Here is a 21,951-nt window from a genome sequence, read left to right on the forward strand (position 1 = left end):
CAAAGTTAGTCCCATAGTTGATGAAATTCATTATCCCAAAAATTCAGCAGAATATATCCCAAGTTTGCAAATGTGTGATCAGCTTGTGACAGGTTGGGCTGGAGATGCTGAGAACTGGGGAGCCCTCAATGCAAGACCAGATACTCGTTCCCATGAAGAGAGAGGGAGGGAGGGAGGGAGGGAGGGATCATTCATTCATTCATTCCTATACTCAAGTTTAAGAAAAGAGGAGTGGCTATGGAGAGACCACTCACAGGTATGAAAAATCATTTCCTAAAAATCAAATTTCTCAGTCACTATGCAACTGCTATGGTGCTTCTCCTAGATAGAACAAAACACACACACACACACACACACACACACACAAAGGTGAACCAGGGAAAAGCTTTCTAAGCCTTTAAGGATGCACCGTGACTTCAGAGACCTCAGGGAGTATAGGGATGGGTGCTTGATGCTTCAGACTCATGTCATTGAAGGACATAACATAGTCTGGATTCACAGAGATTCACAACACAGAGCCATTGTCACTTACCCAGAGCTAACAAGAAATTGCAGTCTCAGCCGGGCTGTGGTGTGTGCATGCCTTTAATCACAGCACACACACAGATCTCTGTGAATTCAAAGATGGCCTGATTTACAGAGTGAGTTTTAGGACAGCCCAAGATACACAAAGAAACCCTTTCTTGAAAAACAAAACAAAACAGCAAAAGAAAGAAAGAAAGAAATGGAAAAAGAAAAAAAAAAGGCAGTCTCTTCCCACTCTCTCATCCATTGGCTCTTAAAGAGCTCTCAAGCTGAACTGGAGACCAGGGTGTCATTCATAACTGGGAAGCTAGAAACCTTAGGGGACCACAGGAGTCAGACTGACTGCAGCACTTGATGCCTCAACCCTGCTAATGGCTGTGATATAAGGCATGGTAAAATATGGGCTTTGGGCCTTTCGGCCGCGGTAGCCATCTTTCAGTAACTCGCCAAAATGACAAACACAAAGGGAAAGAGGAGGGGCACTCGCTATATGTTCTCTAGGCCCTTTAGGAAACATGGAGTTGTTCCTTTGGCCACGAATCTACAAGAAGGGCGATATTATAGACATCAAGGGAATGGGCACTGTTCAAAAAGGAATGCCCCGGATCGCCGCCATCATGGACACGAGTCGCGTGCAGCCTATCAAGCTCGCTAGGGTAACCAAAGTGCTGGGCAGGACCGGTTCGCAGGGACAGTGCACGCAGGTCCGTGTGGAATTCATGGATGACACCAGCCGTTCCATCATCCGAAATGTCAAAGGTCCCGTTCGAGAGGGAGACGTGCTCACCCTATTGGAGTCAGAAAGAGAGGCTCGGAGGTTGCGCTGACTGACCTTCCTGCTGGGTCCTGAATATACACCACTTGGCCCATGATGACCTGCGACTATTAAATAAAACATTTGTATTGTTTTAAAAAAAAAAAAAAAAAAAAAAAAAAAAAAAAAAAAGGAATGCCCCATAAATGTTACCACGGCAAAACCGGAAGAGTCTACAATGTCACCCAGCATGCTGTGGGCATCATTGTAAACAAGCCAGTTAAGGGCAAGATTCTTGCCAAGAGAATTAATGTGCGGATTGAACACATCAAGCACTCGAAGAGCAGAGACAGCTTTCTGAAGCGGGTGAAGGAGAACGACCAGAAGGAAAAGGAAGACAAAGAGAAGGGCACCTGGGTTCAGCTCAAGCGAACCCAGAGAAGCACACTTCGCGAGGACTAACAGGAAGGAGCCTTAGCTGCTGGAGCCCATTCCCTACGAATTCATGGCCTGATGTACAAAAAGAAATAACACACCTGGACTATTAAAAAAAAAATACGGGGGGCTGGAGAGATGGCTCAGTGGTTAAGAGCATTGCCTGCTCTTCCAAAGGTCCTGAGTTCAATTCCCGGCAACCACATGGTGGCTCACAACCATCTGTAAAGAGGTCTGGTGCCCTCTTCTGGCCTGCAGACATACACACAGACAGAATATTGTATACTTAATAAATAAATAAATAAATATTTAAAAAAAAATACGGGCTTTGGCAGAGCGCTACTCCCCTTTCTCTATTATTATTGCTACACAACGAAAAGGACCGGGGGGGGGGGGGGGGGGTGATGTGCAGTGCTGGTATTGAAATCTCACTGACTCCTTCCGCACTCCTTGTCAATTCCCGACTTTGTCAAATCAACTATCGTGAATCTTTGATGTGGGTTGGCCCTTTAGGAACTCAGAGAAACAAGACAGACCTATTTCATTCCAGAAACCTCCCAGTTCCTGAGCCCTAGCCCTGGAAGTCTCAAAGCCATCACATCCAGAAATCTCTCTAGTCCCTGCTAGTGGTGAACTCACTTCGTCTTCCCCAGGACCACTAATTATTTCTCCGTGTTTTCCTCTGAGATCTGAGGTCAGCTTTCTTCTTCCTCCCTCTGGCCTCTCCATGATCTCCATTCTCTAGACAACATGTCTAGAACTGAGTCTTATAGGCACCGAGAGAGTGTATCTTGAGGGCACTTGGCATTTCTAGGACACGAGTGACATCACAAAATTCCGAGAGCTCTCTGGGATACCGTAGAATTTCCAGAGAAGGGACTGCTGATGTCGTGAGGCACGGCCTTTACCTCCTTGCTAATATTTCTCCCCGAACTGACCAACCGACCGACTGACCGGAACCTGAGGTTTCCTTTCCAGGAGTCTCTCCTGTGACACAGAGGGAGCCATTCAGGATTTCCTCCTTCCAAAACCAGAAATTTCTCTCTGCTTCATTAAAATCTTTTCACTACTTCCTTCACCCATGGGGAGTTAGTTAGTTGAACACTCACTTTTTTCATGAATGTCCCTTCCTCCCTCTCCGGAACATCTCATATTACTGATTCATACTCAGTAAATCAGTAATATGAGAAATTAGGCCAGGAGGACACGGAAGATGAGGGTTGAGTCCTCTGAAGTGAACAAGCACTTAGGGAAGGCTAAACTTAAGGGAATTTGACTCTGAGTGGCAAGACATGAATAGCTGCTGCCAAGGCACAGATGCAGGCATCGGGCTGAGTCACCAACTGGGCCCTTGGCATCCTCCTGCATCATCAGAGCTGTGTGAGAAACTCAGACCAAAGGAGGGCCGTGTTCAAAGGGAGAGGGCATTTTCTATGGATGGCTGCCAGCTATCTCTTGGCTTCTGTAAGTACAGGAACTCAACAAAGACAGAGACATGCCGGACAGGAGGTTTTGGTAAAAATCTGAACTGAACTGAATAGAAACTGGCTATTACGTATTAGTGTTTTCAGAGTTATGTCTGAGGAACAAAATACTTAAATAAAATAAAACCAAATCCTTAAAAAACATCCAGGTGTCCTCTGAGGGGGCATGGAAAACAAAACAAAACAAAAAGATAAGAGGGATTTTAGTTGTTCCAAAAACCCTCAGAGCCGGGCGGTGGTGGCGCATGCCTTTATCCCAACACTTGGGAGGCAGAGGCAGGTGGATCTCTGTGAGTTCGAGGCCAGCCTGGTCTAGAAGAGCTAGTGCCAGGACAGGCTCCAAAGCTACAGAGAAACCCTGTCTCGAAAAATCAAAAAAAAAAAAACCCTCAGGAACAAAACTTCCCCTGGAGAATAGCAAGAGTTCATTGGGAAACTGTCTGTCTCCTGTTGCATCGTTTCAAGTTTTTCTAACTTGAGACTGGATGGTGTCAGCTGTAAGATTTTCATCTTTTACGCTCACAGTGAGATTCTAGCCTTTTTACTTTTTTTATTGAGAGATGGACACATGTTCCCTCCCTCTAGTTCTATTGGCTGTACAGCTTTGACCAAGAAAGAGGGTTGGATTTCATCAAAGAATTTCTCTCCATTTTATATTTCACCCACTTTTGATTGCTATTAAGTGCAATCTAGCTGGTTTGTGGTGTTTCAGGAACACTTTCCTTATTCTTCTGGGTTTTGTGTGTGTGTGTGTGTTTGTGTGTGTGTGTGTGTGTTTGGTTGGTTTTGTGAGACAGGGTTTATCTAGGGAACAGTCCTGGAATGTCCTTGGTAGGTGAGGCTGGCCTTGAACTCCCCCTGCCTCTCTGTCATTTCTTCCTACTTGGTGTGTGTTTGGTTGCTGTTTTGAGTTTTCAGATCTCCTGAAAAAAAGATCAAGATCATTTCTTTCCTAAACTCTGTGTCCTTGGGACACAAGCATTAAAGGGTGTGGCTACAGCTCCACTGGACCTCTTTGATATGGATATCTGCAGCCTTTCCTGTTGGAGTTGGGAAACTGAAAGTTGTTGACTTGAATTCACTCATTGCAAAAAAAAAAAAAAAAACAAGAAACAAAAAAAAAAACCACCCTTATTTATTTTATTATTTCACATTTTAACTTGATTTTTTTTTCTTTTTTTGAGACAGGAATTGGCTTTTTATTTATGCTCCAGAAAATCTATCTCACTACATGGCCCAGGACTTCTTTCTGAACGCTTCCATGATAGTAGTCAGCTGCCCAAAATATACTGCTGCTGCTGCTATTTTAGAAAAAAATTAAATAAAAATAAATAACCTGAGATAAACAAAGAAAAAAAGGAAAGCACCTATTTTTCCTTCCTTCCTTCCTTCCTTCCTTCCTGTTTTCTTCTTTTATTATTTTTTATTTTTGGTTTCTCTGTATAATACCTTTAACTCACTATATAAACCAGGCTGTCATCTTGGTGACATTATGGTTTTGTTTTTTCTTATTTCTGGTCTGAAAATTGACAAATTGACATTTCTTCTCCCTCTCTCTTTCTCATTTAATTCATGTTTTATTTTATGTATTTATTCATTCATTTATTTATTTATTTATTTATTTTTGTTTGTGTTTTGGTTTTGATTTTCAAGGCATGGTTTCTCTGTTGTCTTAGAACTAGCTCTTGTCGACCAGGCTGTCCTCAAACTCCCAGAGATCCAACTGCCTCTCTGCCAGATATGGAACCAGTCATCTTGGTTAGTTCAAAAGCCACCCCATAAACACATGTGCGCGTGTTTATGACATGAACACGTGAGACATGAACACGTGAGAAACAGGAAGGAACGAGGAGTGGTGTCCACTCTCTCACTAAATGCAGGCCTGCCTGCAGTGATTGAAAGAATCAGAAATGGAGAGATGGAATTTCTGGACTTTCCAGAAACCACATGGTGGAAATCTAGTGCTCTCTTCTGTTGACAGGGCCTAGATGTGCATATTTGCTGTTTTCTGGTTGAAGCTGGGAAACAGTACCTTCTTGCTGAAGTTGGATAATTGTTGAATTCAGCCATTTTCAGGTTTCATAGAAAACAAAACAAAACAAAACAAAAAGCCCCTTCTTGGTTTTATTTCACATTTTAATTTGTTTTTTTTTTTTTTTTTTTTTTTGTTTTTGAGACAGGACCTGTCTTTTTATTTGTGTTTCAGACAAACTATTTTACTACATGGCCCAGGACTTCTTCTTTCTGAACACTTATGCTACAAATACAATCTTTTTTTTTAAATTAATTATTTATTATGTATACAGCACTCCTTCCATGCATGACTGCAGGCCAGAAGACCCCATTACAGATGGTTGTGAGCCACCATATTGTTGCTAGGAATTGAACTCAGGACCTTTGGAAGAACAGTCAGTGCTCTTAACCTCTGAGCCATCTCTACAGCCCCTGAAAATATAATCTTAAAAGAAAAAGTAAAATTAAAATGAATGGCCTGGAATTAACAAAGACAAAAAAGGGGGAAAAAACCCTGCATTTTCTTGCTTGCTTGCTTTTTTTTTTTTTTCTCTTCTTTTAGTATTTTTTGAGGCACGAGTTCTCTGTGTAACAGCCCTAGCTGTCCTGGAACTCAGTTTATAGACCAGGCTGTCTTGTTGGTAACGTTCTATTTTTAATCTTATTTCCTATCTGTAAATCCACATTTCTTCTCTCTCTCTCTCTCTCTCTCTCTCTCTCTCTCTCTCTCTCACACTTTCTCTCTCTCTCTCAATTTATTTATTTCTTGTTTGGTTTTGTGTTTTGCTTTATGAGACAGGGTTTCTCTGCTGATTTGGAGACTGTTCTTGGAACTAGCTCCTTTTTGTAGACCACGCTGGCCTAAAACTCCCAGAGATCCTGCCTCTGCCAGATATGGAGCCAGTGCTCTTGAATGCCTTCATCTGGTGAGGTCAAAATATACCCTCCCCCCCCACACCAAACACAATCCCAGGCACAGGCACACCCAGAGACACATAAATAAACTTTTAAATTAAGAGCCTGGAGAGCTAGTTTCTTGGCTCTTCCTGAGAAATTGGGTTCAATTCCCAGCACCTGCATGGTTAAATAAATCATAAAAAAAAATTCTTTAAGAAATTGAAATTAAACTACACAACTGGAAACACTGTCTCAACTAAAAGTAAAATAAAATGTAAAAGAGTGCAGTGCTAAGTGCAGTTATGAAAATGTTTGGAAATATGACACCTTCCCTGTCTCCCCCACATACACAGGCACACCGAGAGAGAGGTTTAAATAAATGTGGTGGTGGCACATGCCTTTATTCCCAGCACACAGGGGGCAGAGGCAGGTGAATTTCTTGGGAGTTGGAAGCCAGCCTGGTCTACAAGAGCTAGTTCCAGATCAGCTAGGACTGTTACCCAGGGAAACCCTGTTTCGAAAAACAAGACAAAAAAATTAAAATTGAAGTAAATGTACAAGCCAAAGCTACAGGCCCTGGCCTCCACTCCTGTCCCTGAAGGCACCTGGTAAAAGTGAGAAGGCAGATTTCAGAGACTAGTAAAGTTCAAGGTCACCAGCCCTTCCTAACAGCTAGAACTCCTTGCTGAACCATTAAAGGGTGAGTCTAAGGCGGGCAGTGGTGGCACACGCCTTTAATCCCAGCACTCTGGAGGCAGAGGCAGGCAAATCTCTGGGAGTTCCAGGACAGGCACCAAAGCTACAGAGAAAACTTGTCTTGAAAAGCCAATAAATAAATAAATAAATAAATAAATAAATAAATAAATAATATAAAGGGTGAGGCTACAACTTGATTGGTCTGCTTAGATATGTATTTTTTTTATTTTTTTGTTTTTTTTAGATATGCATATTTTTGTTATAGTCTTTTTTTTTTTTTTAAATTTATTTATTATATTATGTGTATAGCATTCCTTCCACGTGTGCCTGCAAGCCAGAAGGGGGCACCAGGTCTCATTTTAGATGGTTGTAAGCCACCATGTGGTTGCTGGGAATTGAACTCAGGACCTGTGGAAAAGCAGTCAGTGCTCTTAACCTCTGAGCCATCTCTCCAGCCCTGTTATAGTCGTTTTTGTTTTACTGGGCAGGAAAAGATATCCAAGTGGGAATTTTTCCACAGCTGCTTTAATTTTCTCAGACTCTGTATTTAGGATGAGAAGTGGGGTGTGGGGTAGGTTGTACAAACACAACTACTGAAGAAAAGAAACCCCAAGAAAGCAAGCGAGTGGTTGCCATGGTGAAATGTCTTTGAAAGGCATTTAGGTGACTGGGAACTGCCCTTGCTGCCTCCCTCCTTTCCTCCCTCTCACCAATCCATAATTGTGGCAGCCCCTTGGCCCACATAGTCCTTTCACTGATCGGTCAGACACACTCTTTGTTTTATTTTTTAATTTTTGAATTGTGGGTGAAGTCAATTAATTGAGCTCTTAGATTATCATCATCATCATCATTATTATTATTTGTTTATTTGTGGTTTTTCTACATAGGGATTCCCTTTGTATGCTTGTTTGCCCTGGAACTCACTTTGTAGACAAGGCTGGCCTCAGACTCACAGAGATCTAGCTGCCCCTGCCTCTACCTCTGCCTCCTAGTGCCGGAATAAAAGGCCTGTACTAAACACACTTTTAGTTTCTCTGTGTCTGTCGTCGCTTTGCCTGCAGAACAAGGTAGCCTCAAACTCACAGCGATCTGCCTGCCTCTGCCTCTCCTGATCTCTGAGGGCTGAGAACTGAGAATAAAGAAATGTGCTGCCACCATTACCCAGCTAGGCAGCTGCCCAAAATATACTGCTGCTGCGGCAGCAATAAAAAAAAAATAACCTGAGATAAACAAAGAAAAAAAGGAAAACACCAGTTTTTCTTCCTTCTTTCCTTTTTTCCTTCTTTTCTTCCTTCCTTGTTTTTTTTCTGTTTTCTTCTTTTATTATTTTTTTGGTACAGGGTTTCTCTGTATAATACCTTTAACTCACTATATAAACCAGGCTGTCATCTTGGTGACATTATGGTTTTGGTTTTTTTCTTATTTCCTGTTTAATCATTTCTCTCTCTCTCTCTCTCTCTCTCTCTCTCTCTCTCTTCTCTCTCTCTCTCTCTCTCACACACACACACACACACACACTCACACACACACACACAGATTTAATTTATGTTTTTTATTTTTGTTTGTGTTTTTGTTTTGATTTTCAAGGCAGGGTTTTCTCTGTTGCTTTGGAGCCTGTCTTTGGAACTAGCTCTCGTCGACCAGGCTGGCCTCAAACTCCCAGAGATCCACCTGCCTCTCTGCCAGATATGGAACCAGTCCTTTTGAATGCTTTCATCCTTCCTGGTCATTAAAAATTTGAAATGAAACTAAGTTCTACACAACTGGAAAGACTGTCTCAAATAAAAGTTAAGTAAAATGTTCTGAAATAGGGCACCTTCCCTGCCCCCCCCCCCACCAAGGACACACTTGGGTGCAGACCAAGAGATACAAACAAAATTTGAAATGAAACTAAATGTACATGAAATTAACAGAATGAGATACTAAAAACTTAGTTGGATTGTCACTGTGGTGCACATCTTTTATTCTATCATCCAAGAGACAGAGACAGGTGTACCTCTGTGAATTCCCAGGTTTTGGAGAGAGGCCCCCATCCCAAATTAAAAAAAAAAGAAGAAAGAAACATTATGAACTGTCTCCTTGTTTCTAGAAACTTGTTTTGATTTGCATTTCTCTGATGACTAAGCATGTTGAACATTTCCTTAAGTGTCTTTCAGCCATTTTAGATTCCTCGGTTGAGAGTTCTCTGTTTAAGTCTGTACTCCATTTTGTGAATTAGATTATTTGTTCTTGAGATGACCAATGTCTTGTGTTCTTTGTATGTTTTGGAGATCAGACAGACCTCTGTCTGATGTGGGGTTAGTGAAGATCTTTTTCCATTCTGTAAGGCCGTCATTTTGTCTTGTTGGCCGTGTTCTTTGCTTTACAGAAGCTTTTCAGTTTCAGGAGGTCTCTCTCACTTATTAATTGTTTCTCTCAGTGTCTGTGCTACTGGGGTTCTATTTAGGAAGCGGTCTCCTGTGCTGATGCGTTCAAATGCGTTTGATATTTTTATTTTTATATTCTTTTATTGTGGATGAAGTCAATTATTTGAACTCTCAAATATTTTTATTGTTATTATCTCTTTATTTGTTTGTTTATTTGTGGTTGTTCAACATAGGGTTTCGTTGTGTGCCCTTGTATGCGTATGCCCTGGGACTCACTTTGTAGACAAAACTGGCCTCAGACTCACAGAGAGCCATCTGCCTCTGCCTCCTAATGCTGGGATTAAAGGCTAAACAACCTTTTTTATATATTTATTTTCCTAATAATTTATTTTGTCGGCATTGGTGTTTTGCCTGCATGTATGTCTATCTGAGGGTGTCAGATCTTGGAGTTACAGACAGCTGTTGACTGCCATGTGGGTGGTAGGAATTGAACCTGGGTCCTCTGGAAGAGCAGTCAGCACTCTTAACCGCAGAGCCATCTCTCCAGCCCCCACCTTTTTTTTGAAAACAGGGTTTCTCTATGTCACTTTGCCTGTCCTGAATCTCAATCTGCAGAACAAGGTAGCTTTAAACTTACAGTGATCTGCCAGCCTTGGTCTCCCTGATCTTGAAGGTGTTTTATCATCTCTCTCTCTGTCTGGCTATCTATCTATCTATCTATCTATCTATCTATCTATCTATCCATTCATTTATTAGTTTATGTATTTGTTTATGTGTTTATTTATGTATTTATTTATTTTTGTTTTCTGAGACAGGATTTCTCTCTAGCTTTTGAGTCTGTCCTGGATCCAGACCTGGTCACAGCTGTACCTGAAAATAAAATAAACAAACAAACAAAAACAAGAACAAAGCAAAGCAAAAGCCAGGCAGGACTCTCTGGTTGACCTTCCCTTTCCCCCTCCCCCATGGGCTCCTCAGAGGCAGTGAGGCCTCCGGCAGGGAATCCACAGAGCCTCTGCCCAAGGCTCTCCAGGGAACCCACTCTCTCCCTTTCCCCCAGCCCCAGGGCTGCCAGCCACATCTATCTCAGGCAGAGGTGGCGGGCACTCTGGCTATCCAGGATGTGACAGACACAGACACAGAGAAGCAGGGAGGAAAGTTGCTCACTCTCTCACTAGACGCAGGCATGCAGGAGGAACAATGAAAGAATGAGAACTGGAGAGATGGAATTTCTGGAATGTCCAGAAACCACATGGTGGGGATCTAGTGACCTCTTTTGGTGACAGGGAGTACAGCACAGATTTGGGTTCTTGTGCTCCTGAGATGTAACCCCCACAAGGCAGCAGCTCATAAGTGATTGTAAATCCAGTTTCACACGACTGCACATAAAATAAAGTTAAATAAATCATAAAAAAATTCTTTAAAAATTTGAAATTAAAATAAGTTCTACACAACCAGAAAGACTGTCTCAAATAAAAGTAAAATAAAATGTTCTAAAATAGGACAACTTCCCTGCCCCCCACCCCCACAGGGACACACTTGGTGCAGACCAAGAGATACAAACAAAATTTGAAATTAAACTAAATCTACAAGAAACTGACCCTGGTTATTGTGGTGCACATCTTTTATTCTATCATCAAAGAGACAGAGGCAGGTGGACCTCTGTGAATTTCCAGGCTTTATAGAGAGGCCCCCAACCCTAGAAACTGGACCATGGGAGTTTAGGACCTATAAGACAGTGCACGAGTCTTGTGATCTCACTTGGTAGATGAGTCTGGATTTTAACTCACAGATGTCCTTCTGCCTGTGTCTCCCACGTGCTGGGATAAAGGGTTCCCTAATTCTTGAATGGCATACTGAAAGTAGTTATTTCTACTTAGTTTGCGTTTGATTTTTTAAAAAAATCCATGCCTATTTATTTATTTATTTTTGGTTTTTCACGACAGGGTTTCTCTGTAGCTTTGTAGATAGTGTTGGCTGGCTGGCTGGCTGGCTGGCTGGCCAGCTGGCTGGCTTTCAGTTCCCTGACAGAAATAAGCACATTATGGAGGAACCACAAAGTTGTTACACTATGTGGGTGTGATGAGGAGAGATTGTGAGTGTCCTGTCAGAACAAAGTTAGTCCCATAGTTGATGAAATTCATTATCCCAAAAATTCAGCAGAATATATCCCAAGTTTGCAAATGTGATCAGCTTGTGACAGGTTGGGCTGGAGATGCTGAGAACTGGGGAGCCCTCAATGCAAGACCAGATACTCGTTCCCATGAAGAGAGAGGGAGGGAGGGAGGGAGGGAGGGAGGGATCATTCATTCATTCATTCCTATACTCAAGTTTAAGAAAAGATGAGTGGCTATGGAGAGACCACTCACAGATATGAAAAATCATTTCCTAAAAATCAAATTTCTCAGTCACTATGCAACTGCTATGGTGCTTCTCCTAGATAGAGCAAAACACACACACACACACACACACACACACACACACACACACAAAGGTGAACCAGGGAAAAGCTTTCTAAGCCTTTAAGGATGCACCGTGACTTCAGAGACCTCAGGGAGTATAGGGATGGGTGCTTGATGCTTCAGACTCATGTCATTGAAGGACATAACATAGTCTGGATTCACAGAGATTCACAACACAGAGCCATTGTCACTTACCCAGAGCTAACAAGAAATTGCAGTCTCAGCCGGGCTGTGGTGTGTGCATGCCTTTAATCACAGCACACACACAGATCTCTGTGAATTCAAAGATGGCCTGATTTACAGAGTGAGTTTTAGGACAGCCCAAGATACACAAAGAAACCCTTTCTTGAAAAACAAAACAAAACAGCAAAAGAAAGAAAGAAAGAAATGGAAAAAGAAAAAAAAAAGGCAGTCTCTTCCCACTCTCTCATCCATTGGCTCTTAAAGAGCTCTCAAGCTGAACTGGAGACCAGGGTGTCATTCATAACTGGGAAGCTAGAAACCTTAGGGGACCACAGGAGTCAGACTGACTGCAGCACTTGATGCCTCAACCCTGCTAATGGCTGTGATATAAGGCATGGTAAAATATGGGCTTTGGGCCTTTCGGCCGCGGTAGCCATCTTTCAGTATCTCGCCAAAATGACAAACACAAAGGGAAAGAGGAGGGGCACTCGCTATATGTTCTCTAGGCCCTTTAGGAAACATGGAGTTGTTCCTTTGGCCACGAATCTACAAGAAGGGCGATATTATAGACATCAAGGGAATGGGCACTGTTCAAAAAGGAATGCCCCATAAATGTTACCACGGCAAAACCGGAAGAGTCTACAATGTCACCCAGCATGCTGTGGGCATCATTGTAAACAAGCCAGTTAAGGGCAAGATTCTTGCCAAGAGAATTAATGTGCGGATTGAACACATCAAGCACTCGAAGAGCAGAGACAGCTTTCTGAAGCGGGTGAAGGAGAACAACCAGAAGGAAAAGGAAGACAAAGAGAAGGGCACCTGGGTTCAGCTCAAGCGAACCCAGAGAAGCACACTTCGCGAGGACTAACAGGAAGGAGCCTGAGCTGCTGGAGCCCATTCCCTACGAATTCATGGCCTGATGTACAAAAAGAAATAACACACCTGGACTATTAAAAAAAAAAATACGGGGGGCTGGAGAGATGGCTCAGTGGTTAAGAGCATTGCCTGCTCTTCCAAAGGTCCTGAGTTCAATTCCCGGCAACCACATGGTGGCTCACAACCATCTGTAAAGAGGTCTGGTGCCCTCTTCTGGCCTGCAGATACACACAGACAGAATATTGTATACTTAATAAATAAATAAATAAATATTTAAAAAAAAATACGGGTTTTGGCAGAGCGCTACTCCCCTTTCTCTATTATTATTGCTACACAACGAAAAGGACCAGGGGGGGCGTGATGTGCAGTGCTGGTATTGAAATCTCACTGACTCCTTCCGCACTCCTTGTCAATTCCCGACTTTGTCAAATCAACTATCGTGAATCTTTGATGTGGGTTGGTCCTTTAGGAACTCAGAGAAACAAGACAGACCTATTTCATTCCAGAAACCTCCCAGTTCCTGAGCCCTAGCCCTGGAAGTCTCAAAGCCATCACATCCAGAAATCTCTCTAGTCCCTGCTAGTGGTGAACTCACTTCGTCTTCCCCAGGACCACTAATTATTTCTCCGTGTTTTCCTCTGAGATCTGAGGTCAGCTTTCTTCTTCCTCCCTCTGGCCTCTCCATGATCTCCATTCTCTAGACAACATGTCTAGAACTGAGTCTTATAGGCACCGAGAGAGTGTATCTTGAGGGCACTTGGCATTTCTAGGACACGAGTGACATCACAAAATTCCGAGAGCTCTCCGGGATACCATAGAATTTCCAGAGAAGGGACTGCTGATGTCGTGAGGCACGGTCTTTACCTCCTTGCTAATATTTCTCCCCGAACTGACCAACCGACCGACTGACCGGAACCTGAGGTTTCCTTTCCAGGAGTCTCTCCTGCGACACAGAGGGAGCCATTCAGGATTTCCTCCTTCCAAAACCAGAAATTTCTCTCTGCTTCATTAAAATCTTTTCACTACTTCCTTCTCCCATGGGGAGTTAGTTAGTTGAACACTCACTTTTTTCATGAATGTCCCTTCCTCCCTCTCCGGAACATCTCATATTACTGATTCATACTCAGTAAATCAGTAATATGAGAAATTAGGCCAGGAGGACACGGAAGATGAGGGTTGAGTCCTCTGAAGTGAACAAGCACTTAGGGAAGGCTAAACTTAAGGGAATTTGACTCTGAGTGGCAAGACATGAATAGCTGCTGCCAAGGCACAGATGCAGGCATCGGGCTGAGGCACCAACTGGGCCCTTGGCATCCTCCTGCATCATCAGAGCTGTGTGAGAAACTCAGACCAAAGGAGGGCCGTGTTCAAAGGGAGAGGGCATTTTCTATGGATGGCTGCCAGCTATCTCTTGGCTTCTGTAAGTACAGGAACTCAACAAAGACAGAGACATGCCGGACAGGAGGTTTTGGTAAAAATCTGAACTGAACTGAATAGAAACTGGCTATTACGTATTAGTGTTTTCAGAGTTATGTCTGAGGAACAAAATACTTAAATAAAATAAAACCAAATCCTTAAAAAACATCCAGGTGTCCTCTGAGGGGGCATGGAAAACAAAACAAAACAAAAAGATAAGAGGGATTTTAGTTGTTCCAAAAACCCTCAGAGCCGGGCGGTGGTGGCGCATGCCTTTAATCCCAACACTTGGGAGGCAGAGGCAGGTGGATCTCTGTGAGTTCGAGGCCAGCCTGGTCTAGAAGAGCTAGTGCCAGGACAGGCTCCAAAGCTACAGAGAAACCCTGTCTCGAAAAATCAAAAAAAAAAAAAAAAAAAAAAAAAACCCTCAGGAACAAAACTTCCCCTGGAGAATAGCAAGAGTTCATTGGGAAACTGTCTGTCTCCTGTTGCATCGTTTCAAGTTTTTCTAACTTGAGACTGGATGGTGTCAGCTGTAAGATTTTCATCTTTTACGCTCACAGTGAGATTCTAGCCTTTTTTCTTTTTTTATTGAGAGATGGACACATGTTCCCTCCCTCTAGTTCTATTGGCTGTACAGCTTTGACCAAGAAAGAGGGTTGGATTTCATCAAAGAATTTCTCTCCATTTTATATTTCACCCACTTTTGATTGCTATTAAGTGCAATCTAGCTGGTTTGTGGTGTTTCAGGAACACTTTCCTTATTCTTCTGGGTTTTGTGTGTGTGTGTGTTTGTGTGTGTGTGTGTGTGTTTGGTTGGTTTTGTGAGACAGGGTTTATCTAGGGAACAGTCCTGGAATGTCCTTGGTAGGTGAGGCTGGCCTTGAACTCCCCCTGCCTCTCTGTCATTTCTTCCTACTTGGTGTGTGTTTGGTTGCTGTTTTGAGTTTTCAGATCTCCTGAAAAAAAGATCAAGATCATTTCTTTCCTAAACTCTGTGTCCTTGGGACACAAGCATTAAAGGGTGTGGCTACAGCTCCACTGGACCTCTTTGATATGGATATCTGCAGCCTTTCCTGTTGGAGTTGGGAAACTGAAAGTTGTTGACTTGAATTCACTCATTGCAAAAAAAAAAAAAAACAAGAAACAAAAAAAAAAACCACCCTTATTTATTTTATTATTTCACATTTTAACTTGATTTTTTTTTCTTTTTTTGAGACAGGAATTGGCTTTTTATTTATGCTCCAGACAATCTATCTCACTACATGGCCCAGGACTTCTTTCTGAACGCTTCCATGATAGTAGTCAGCTGCCCAAAATATACTGCTGCTGCTGCAATTTTAGAAAAAATTAAATAAAAATAAATAACCTGAGATAAACAAAGAAAAAAAGGAAAGCACCTATTTTTCCTTCCTTCCTTCCTTCCTTCCTTCCTTCCTGTTTTCTTCTTTTATTATTTTTTATTTTTGGTTTCTCTGTATAATACCTTTAACTCACTATATAAACCAGGCTGTCATCTTGGTGACATTATGGTTTTGCTTTTTCTTATTTCTGGTCTGAAAATTGACAAATTGACATTTCTTCTCCCTCTCTCTTTCTCATTTAATTCATGTTTTATTTTATGTATTTATTTATTTATTTTTGTTTGTGTTTTGGTTTTGATTTTCAAGGCATGGTTTCTCTGTTGTCTTAGAACTAGCTCTTGTCGACCAGGCTGTCCTCAAACTCCCAGAGATCCAACTGCCTCTCTGCCAGATATGGAACCAGTCATCTTGGTTAGTTCAAAAGCCACCCCATAAACACATGTGCGCGTGTTTATGACATGAACATGTGAGACATGAACACGTGAGAAACAGGAAGGAACGAGGAGTGGTGTCCACTCTCTCACTAAATGCAGGCCTGCCTGCAGTGATTGAAAGAATCAGAAATGGAGAGATGGAATTTCTGGACTTTCCAGAAACCACATGGTGGAAATCTAGTGCTCTCTTCTGTTGACAGGGCCTAGATGTGCATATTTGCTGTTTTCTGGTTGAAGCTGGGAAACAGTACCTTCTTGCTGAAGTTGGATAATTGTTGAATTCAGCCATTTTCAGGTTTCATAGAAAACAAAACAAAACAAAACAAAAAGCCCCTTCTTGGTTTTATTTCACATTTTAATTTGTTTTTTTTTTTTTTTTTTTTTTGGTTTTTGAGACAGGACCTGTCTTTTTATTTGTGTTTCAGACAAACTATTTTACTTCATGGCCCAGGACTTCTTCTTTCTGAACACTTATGCTGCAAATACAATCTTTTTTTTAAATTAATTATTTATTATGTATACAGCACTCCTTCCATGCATGACTGCAGGCCAGAAGACCCCATTACAGATGGTTGTGAGCCACCATATTGTTGCTAGGAATTGAACTCAGGACCTTTGGAAGAACAGTCAGTGCTCTTAACCTCTGAGCCATCTCTACAGCCCCTGAAAATATAATCTTAAAAGAAAAAGTAAAATTAAAATGAATGGCCTGGAATTAACAAAGACAAAAAAGGGGAAAAAAACCCTGCATTTTCTTGCTTGCTTGCTTTTTTTTTTTTTCTCTTCTTTTAGTATTTTTTGAGGCACGATTTCTCTGTGTAACAGCCCTAGCTGTCCTGGAACTCAGTTTATAGTCCAGGCTGTCTTGTTGGTAACGTTCTCTTTTTATTCTTATTTCCTATCTGTAAATCCACATTTCTTCTCTCTCTCTCTCTCTCTCTCTCTCTCTCTCTCTCTCTCTCTCTCTTGCTTTCTCTCTCTCTCTCAATTTATTTATTTCTTGTTTGGTTTTGTGTTTTGCTTTATGAGACAGGGTTTCTCTGCTGATTTGGAGACTGTTCTTGGAACTAGCTCCTTTTTGTAGACCACGCTGGCCTAAAACTCCCAGAGATCCTGCCTCTGCCAGATATGGAGCCAGTGCTCTTGAATGCCTTCATCTGGTGAGGTCAAAATATACCCCCCCCCCCCCCCCCCCCCCCCCGCACACACCAAACACAATCCCAGGCACAGGCACACCCAGAGACACATAAATAAACTTTTAAATTAAGAGCCTGGAGAGCTAGTTTCTTGGCTCTTCCTGAGAAATTGGGTTCAATTCCCAGCACCTGCATGGTTAAATAAATCATAAAAAAAAATTCTTTAAGAAATTGAAATTAAACTACACAACTGGAAACACTGTCTCAACTAAAAGTAAAATAAAATGTAAAAGAGTGCAGTGCTAAGTGCAGTTATGAAAATGTTTGGAAATATGACACCTTCCCTGTCTCCCCCACATACACAGGCACACCGAGAGAGAGGTTTAAATAAATGTGGTGGTGGCACATGCCTTTATTCCCAGCACACAGGGGGCAGAGGCAGGTGAATTTCTTGGGAGTTGGAAGCCAGCCTGGTCTACAAGAGCTAGTTCCAGATCAGCTAGGACTGTTACCCAGGGAAACCCTGTTTCGAAAAACAAGACAAAAAAATTAAAATTGAAGTAAATGTACAAGCCAAAGCTACAGGCCCTGGCCTCCACTCCTGTCCCTGAAGGCACCTGGTAAAAGTGAGAAGGCAGATTTCAGAGACTAGTAAAGTTCAAGGTCACCAGCCCTTCCTAACAGCTAGAACTCCTTGCTGAACCATTAAAGGGTGAGTCTAAGGCGGGCAGTGGTGGCACACGCCTTTAATCCCAGCACTCTGGAGGCAGAGGCAGGCAAATCTCTGGGAGTTCCAGGACAGGCACCAAAGCTACAGAGAAAACTTGTCTTGAAAAGCCAATAAATAAATAAATAAATAAATAAATAAATAAATAATATAAAGGGTGAGGCTACAACTTGATTGGTCTGCTTAGATATGTATTTTTTTTATTTTTTTGTTTTTTTTAGATATGCATATTTTTGTTATAGTCTTTTTTTTTTTTTTAAATTTATTTATTATATTATGTGTATAGCATTCCTTCCACGTGTGCCTGCAAGCCAGAAGGGGGCACCAGGTCTCATTATAGATGGTTGTAAGCCACCATGTGGTTGCTGGGAATTGAACTCAGGACCTGTGGAAAAGCAGTCAGTGCTCTTAACCTCTGAGCCATCTCTCCAGCCCTGTTATAGTCGTTTTTGTTTTACTGGGCAGGAAAAGATATCCAAGTGGGAATTTTTCCACAGCTGCTTTAATTTTCTCAGACTCTGTATTTAGGATGAGAAGTGGGGTGTGGGGTAGGTTGTACAAACACAACTACTGAAGAAAAGAAACCCCAAGAAAGCAAGCGAGTGGTTGCCATGGTGAAATGTCTTTGAAAGGCATTTAGGTGACTGGGAACTGCCCTTGCTGCCTCCCTCCTTTCCTCCCTCTCACCAATCCATAATTGTGGCAGCCCCTTGGCCCACATAGTCCTTTCACTGATCGGTCAGACACACTCTTTGTTTTATTTTTTAATTTTTGAATTGTGGGTGAAGTCAATTAATTGAGCTCTTAGATTATCATCATCATCATCATTATTATTATTTGTTTATTTGTGGTTTTTCTACATAGGGATTCCCTTTGTATGCTTGTTTGCCCTGGAACTCACTTTGTAGACAAGGCTGGCCTCAGACTCACAGAGATCTAGCTGCCCCTGCCTCTACCTCTGCCTCCTAGTGCCGGAATAAAAGGCCTGTACTAAACACACTTTTAGTTTCTCTGTGTCTGTCGTCGCTTTGCCTGCAGAACAAGGTAGCCTCAAACTCACAGCGATCTGCCTGCCTCTGCCTCTCCTGATCTCTGAGGGCTGAGAACTGAGAATAAAGAAATGTGCTGCCACCATTACCCAGCTAGGCAGCTGCCCAAAATATACTGCTGCTGCGGCAGCAATAAAAAAAAAATAACCTGAGATAAACAAAGAAAAAAAGGAAAACACCAGTTTTTCTTCCTTCTTTCCTTTTTTCCTTCTTTTCTTCCTTCCTTGTTTTTTTTCTGTTTTCTTCTTTTATTATTTTTTTGGTACAGGGTTTCTCTGTATAATACCTTTAACTCACTATATAAACCAGGCTGTCATCTTGGTGACATTATGGTTTTGGTTTTTTTCTTATTTCCTGTTTAATCATTTCTCTCTCTCTCTCTCTCTCTCTCTCTCTCTCTCTCTCTTCTCTCTCTCTCTCTCTCTCTCACACACACACACACACACACTCACACACACACACACAGATTTAATTTATGTTTTTTATTTTTGTTTGTGTTTTTGTTTTGATTTTCAAGGCAGGGTTTTCTCTGTTGCTTTGGAGCCTGTCTTTGGAACTAGCTCTCGTCGACCAGGCTGGCCTCAAACTCCCAGAGATCCACCTGCCTCTCTGCCAGATATGGAACCAGTCCTTTTGAATGCTTTCATCCTTCCTGGTCATTAAAAATTTGAAATGAAACTAAGTTCTACACAACTGGAAAGACTGTCTCAAATAAAAGTTAAGTAAAATGTTCTGAAATAGGGCACCTTCCCTGCCCCCCCCCCCCACCAAGGACACACTTGGGTGCAGACCAAGAGATACAAACAAAATTTGAAATGAAACTAAATGTACATGAAATTAACAGAATGAGATACTAAAAACTTAGTTGGATTGTCACTGTGGTGCACATCTTTTATTCTATCATCCAAGAGACAGAGACAGGTGTACCTCTGTGAATTCCCAGGTTTTGGAGAGAGGCCCCCATCCCAAATTAAAAAAAAAAGAAGAAAGAAACATTATGAACTGTCTCCTTGTTTCTAGAAACTTGTTTTGATTTGCATTTCTCTGATGACTAAGCATGTTGAACATTTCCTTAAGTGTCTTTCAGCCATTTTAGATTCCTCGGTTGAGAGTTCTCTGTTTAAGTCTGTACTCCATTTTGTGAATTAGATTATTTGTTCTTGAGATGACCAATGTCTTGTGTTCTTTGTATGTTTTGGAGATCAGACAGACCTCTGTCTGATGTGGGGTTAGTGAAGATCTTTTTCCATTCTGTAAGGCCGTCATTTTGTCTTGTTGGCCGTGTTCTTTGCTTTACAGAAGCTTTTCAGTTTCAGGAGGTCTCTCTCACTTATTAATTGTTTCTCTCAGTGTCTGTGCTACTGGGGTTCTATTTAGGAAGCGGTCTCCTGTGCTGATGCGTTCAAATGCGTTTGATATTTTTATTTTTATATTCTTTTATTGTGGATGAAGTCAATTATTTGAACTCTCAAATATTTTTATTGTTATTATCTCTTTATTTGTTTGTTTATTTGTGGTTGTTCAACATAGGGTTTCGTTGTGTGCCCTTGTATGCGTATGCCCTGGGACTCACTTTGTAGACAAAACTGGCCTCAGACTCACAGAGAGCCATCTGCCTCTGCCTCCTAATGCTGGGATTAAAGGCTAAACAACCTTTTTTATATATTTATTTTCCTAATAATTTATTTTGTCGGCATTGGTGTTTTGCCTGCATGTATGTCTATCTGAGGGTGTCAGATCTTGGAGTTACAGACAGCTGTTGACTGCCATGTGGGTGGTAGGAATTGAACCTGGGTCCTCTGGAAGAGCAGTCAGCACTCTTAACCGCAGAGCCATCTCTCCAGCCCCCACCTTTTTTTTGAAAACAGGGTTTCTCTATGTCACTTTGCCTGTCCTGAATCTCAATCTGCAGAACAAGGTAGCTTTAAACTTACAGTGATCTGCCAGCCTTGGTCTCCCTGATCTTGAAGGTGTTTTATCATCTCTCTCTCTGTCTGGCTATCTATCTATCTATCTATCTATCCATTCATTTATTAGTTTATGTATTTGTTTATGTGTTTATTTATGTATTTATTTATTTTTGTTTTCTGAGACAGGATTTCTCTCTAGCTTTTGAGTCTGTCCTGGATCCAGACCTGGTCACAGCTGTACCTGAAAATAAAATAAACAAACAAACAAAAACAAGAACAAAGCAAAGCAAAAGCCAGGCAGGACTCTCTGGTTGACCTTCCCTTTCCCCCTCCCCCATGGGCTCCTCAGAGGCAGTGAGGCCTCCGGCAGGGAATCCACAGAGCCTCTGCCCAAGGCTCTCCAGGGAACCCACTCTCTCCCTTTCCCCCAGCCCCAGGGCTGCCAGCCACATCTATCTCAGGCAGAGGTGGCGGGCACTCTGGCTATCCAGGATGTGACAGACACAGACACAGAGAAGCAGGGAGGAAAGTTGCTCACTCTCTCACTAGACGCAGGCATGCAGGAGGAACAATGAAAGAATGAGAACTGGAGAGATGGAATTTCTGGAATGTCCAGAAACCACATGGTGGGGATCTAGTGACCTCTTTTGGTGACAGGGAGTACAGCACAGATTTGGGTTCTTGTGCTCCTGAGATGTAACCCCCACAAGGCAGCAGCTCATAAGTGATTGTAAATCCAGTTTCACACGACTGCACATAAAATAAAGTTAAATAAATCATAAAAAAATTCTTTAAAAATTTGAAATTAAAATAAGTTCTACACAACCAGAAAGACTGTCTCAAATAAAAGTAAAATAAAATGTTCTAAAATAGGACAACTTCCCTGCCCCCCACCCCCACAGGGACACACTTGGTGCAGACCAAGAGATACAAACAAAATTTGAAATTAAACTAAATCTACAAGAAACTGACCCTGGTTATTGTGGTGCACATCTTTTATTCTATCATCAAAGAGACAGAGGCAGGTGGACCTCTGTGAATTTCCAGGCTTTATAGAGAGGCCCCCAACCCTAGAAACTGGACCATGGGAGTTTAGGACCTATAAGACAGTGCACGAGTCTTGTGATCTCACTTGGTAGATGAGTCTGGATTTTAACTCACAGATGTCCTTCTGCCTGTGTCTCCCACGTGCTGGGATAAAGGGTTCCCTAATTCTTGAATGGC

The 21,951-nt window shown here is 42.0% G+C and overlaps 1 protein-coding gene across 1 annotated transcript; it reads left to right on the forward strand.

The window, feature by feature from the left end:
* Positions 1 to 1,133: 1,133 nt before the first annotated feature.
* LOC121439110 (40S ribosomal protein S28) lies at positions 1,134 to 1,443 on the forward strand. Its single transcript, XM_041639611.1, has one exon. It carries the CDS (start codon positions 1,143 to 1,145, stop codon positions 1,350 to 1,352), a length of 210 nt encoding a protein of 69 aa, XP_041495545.1. The 5' UTR covers positions 1,134 to 1,142; the 3' UTR covers positions 1,353 to 1,443.
* The last annotated feature ends 20,508 nt before the right edge of the window (positions 1,444 to 21,951 follow it).

This window comes from Microtus oregoni, unplaced genomic scaffold (assembly GCF_018167655.1).
Source record: "Microtus oregoni isolate MIOR12 unplaced genomic scaffold, Mior012 000060F_003, whole genome shotgun sequence".
Taxonomy (NCBI): Eukaryota; Metazoa; Chordata; class Mammalia; order Rodentia; family Cricetidae; genus Microtus; species Microtus oregoni.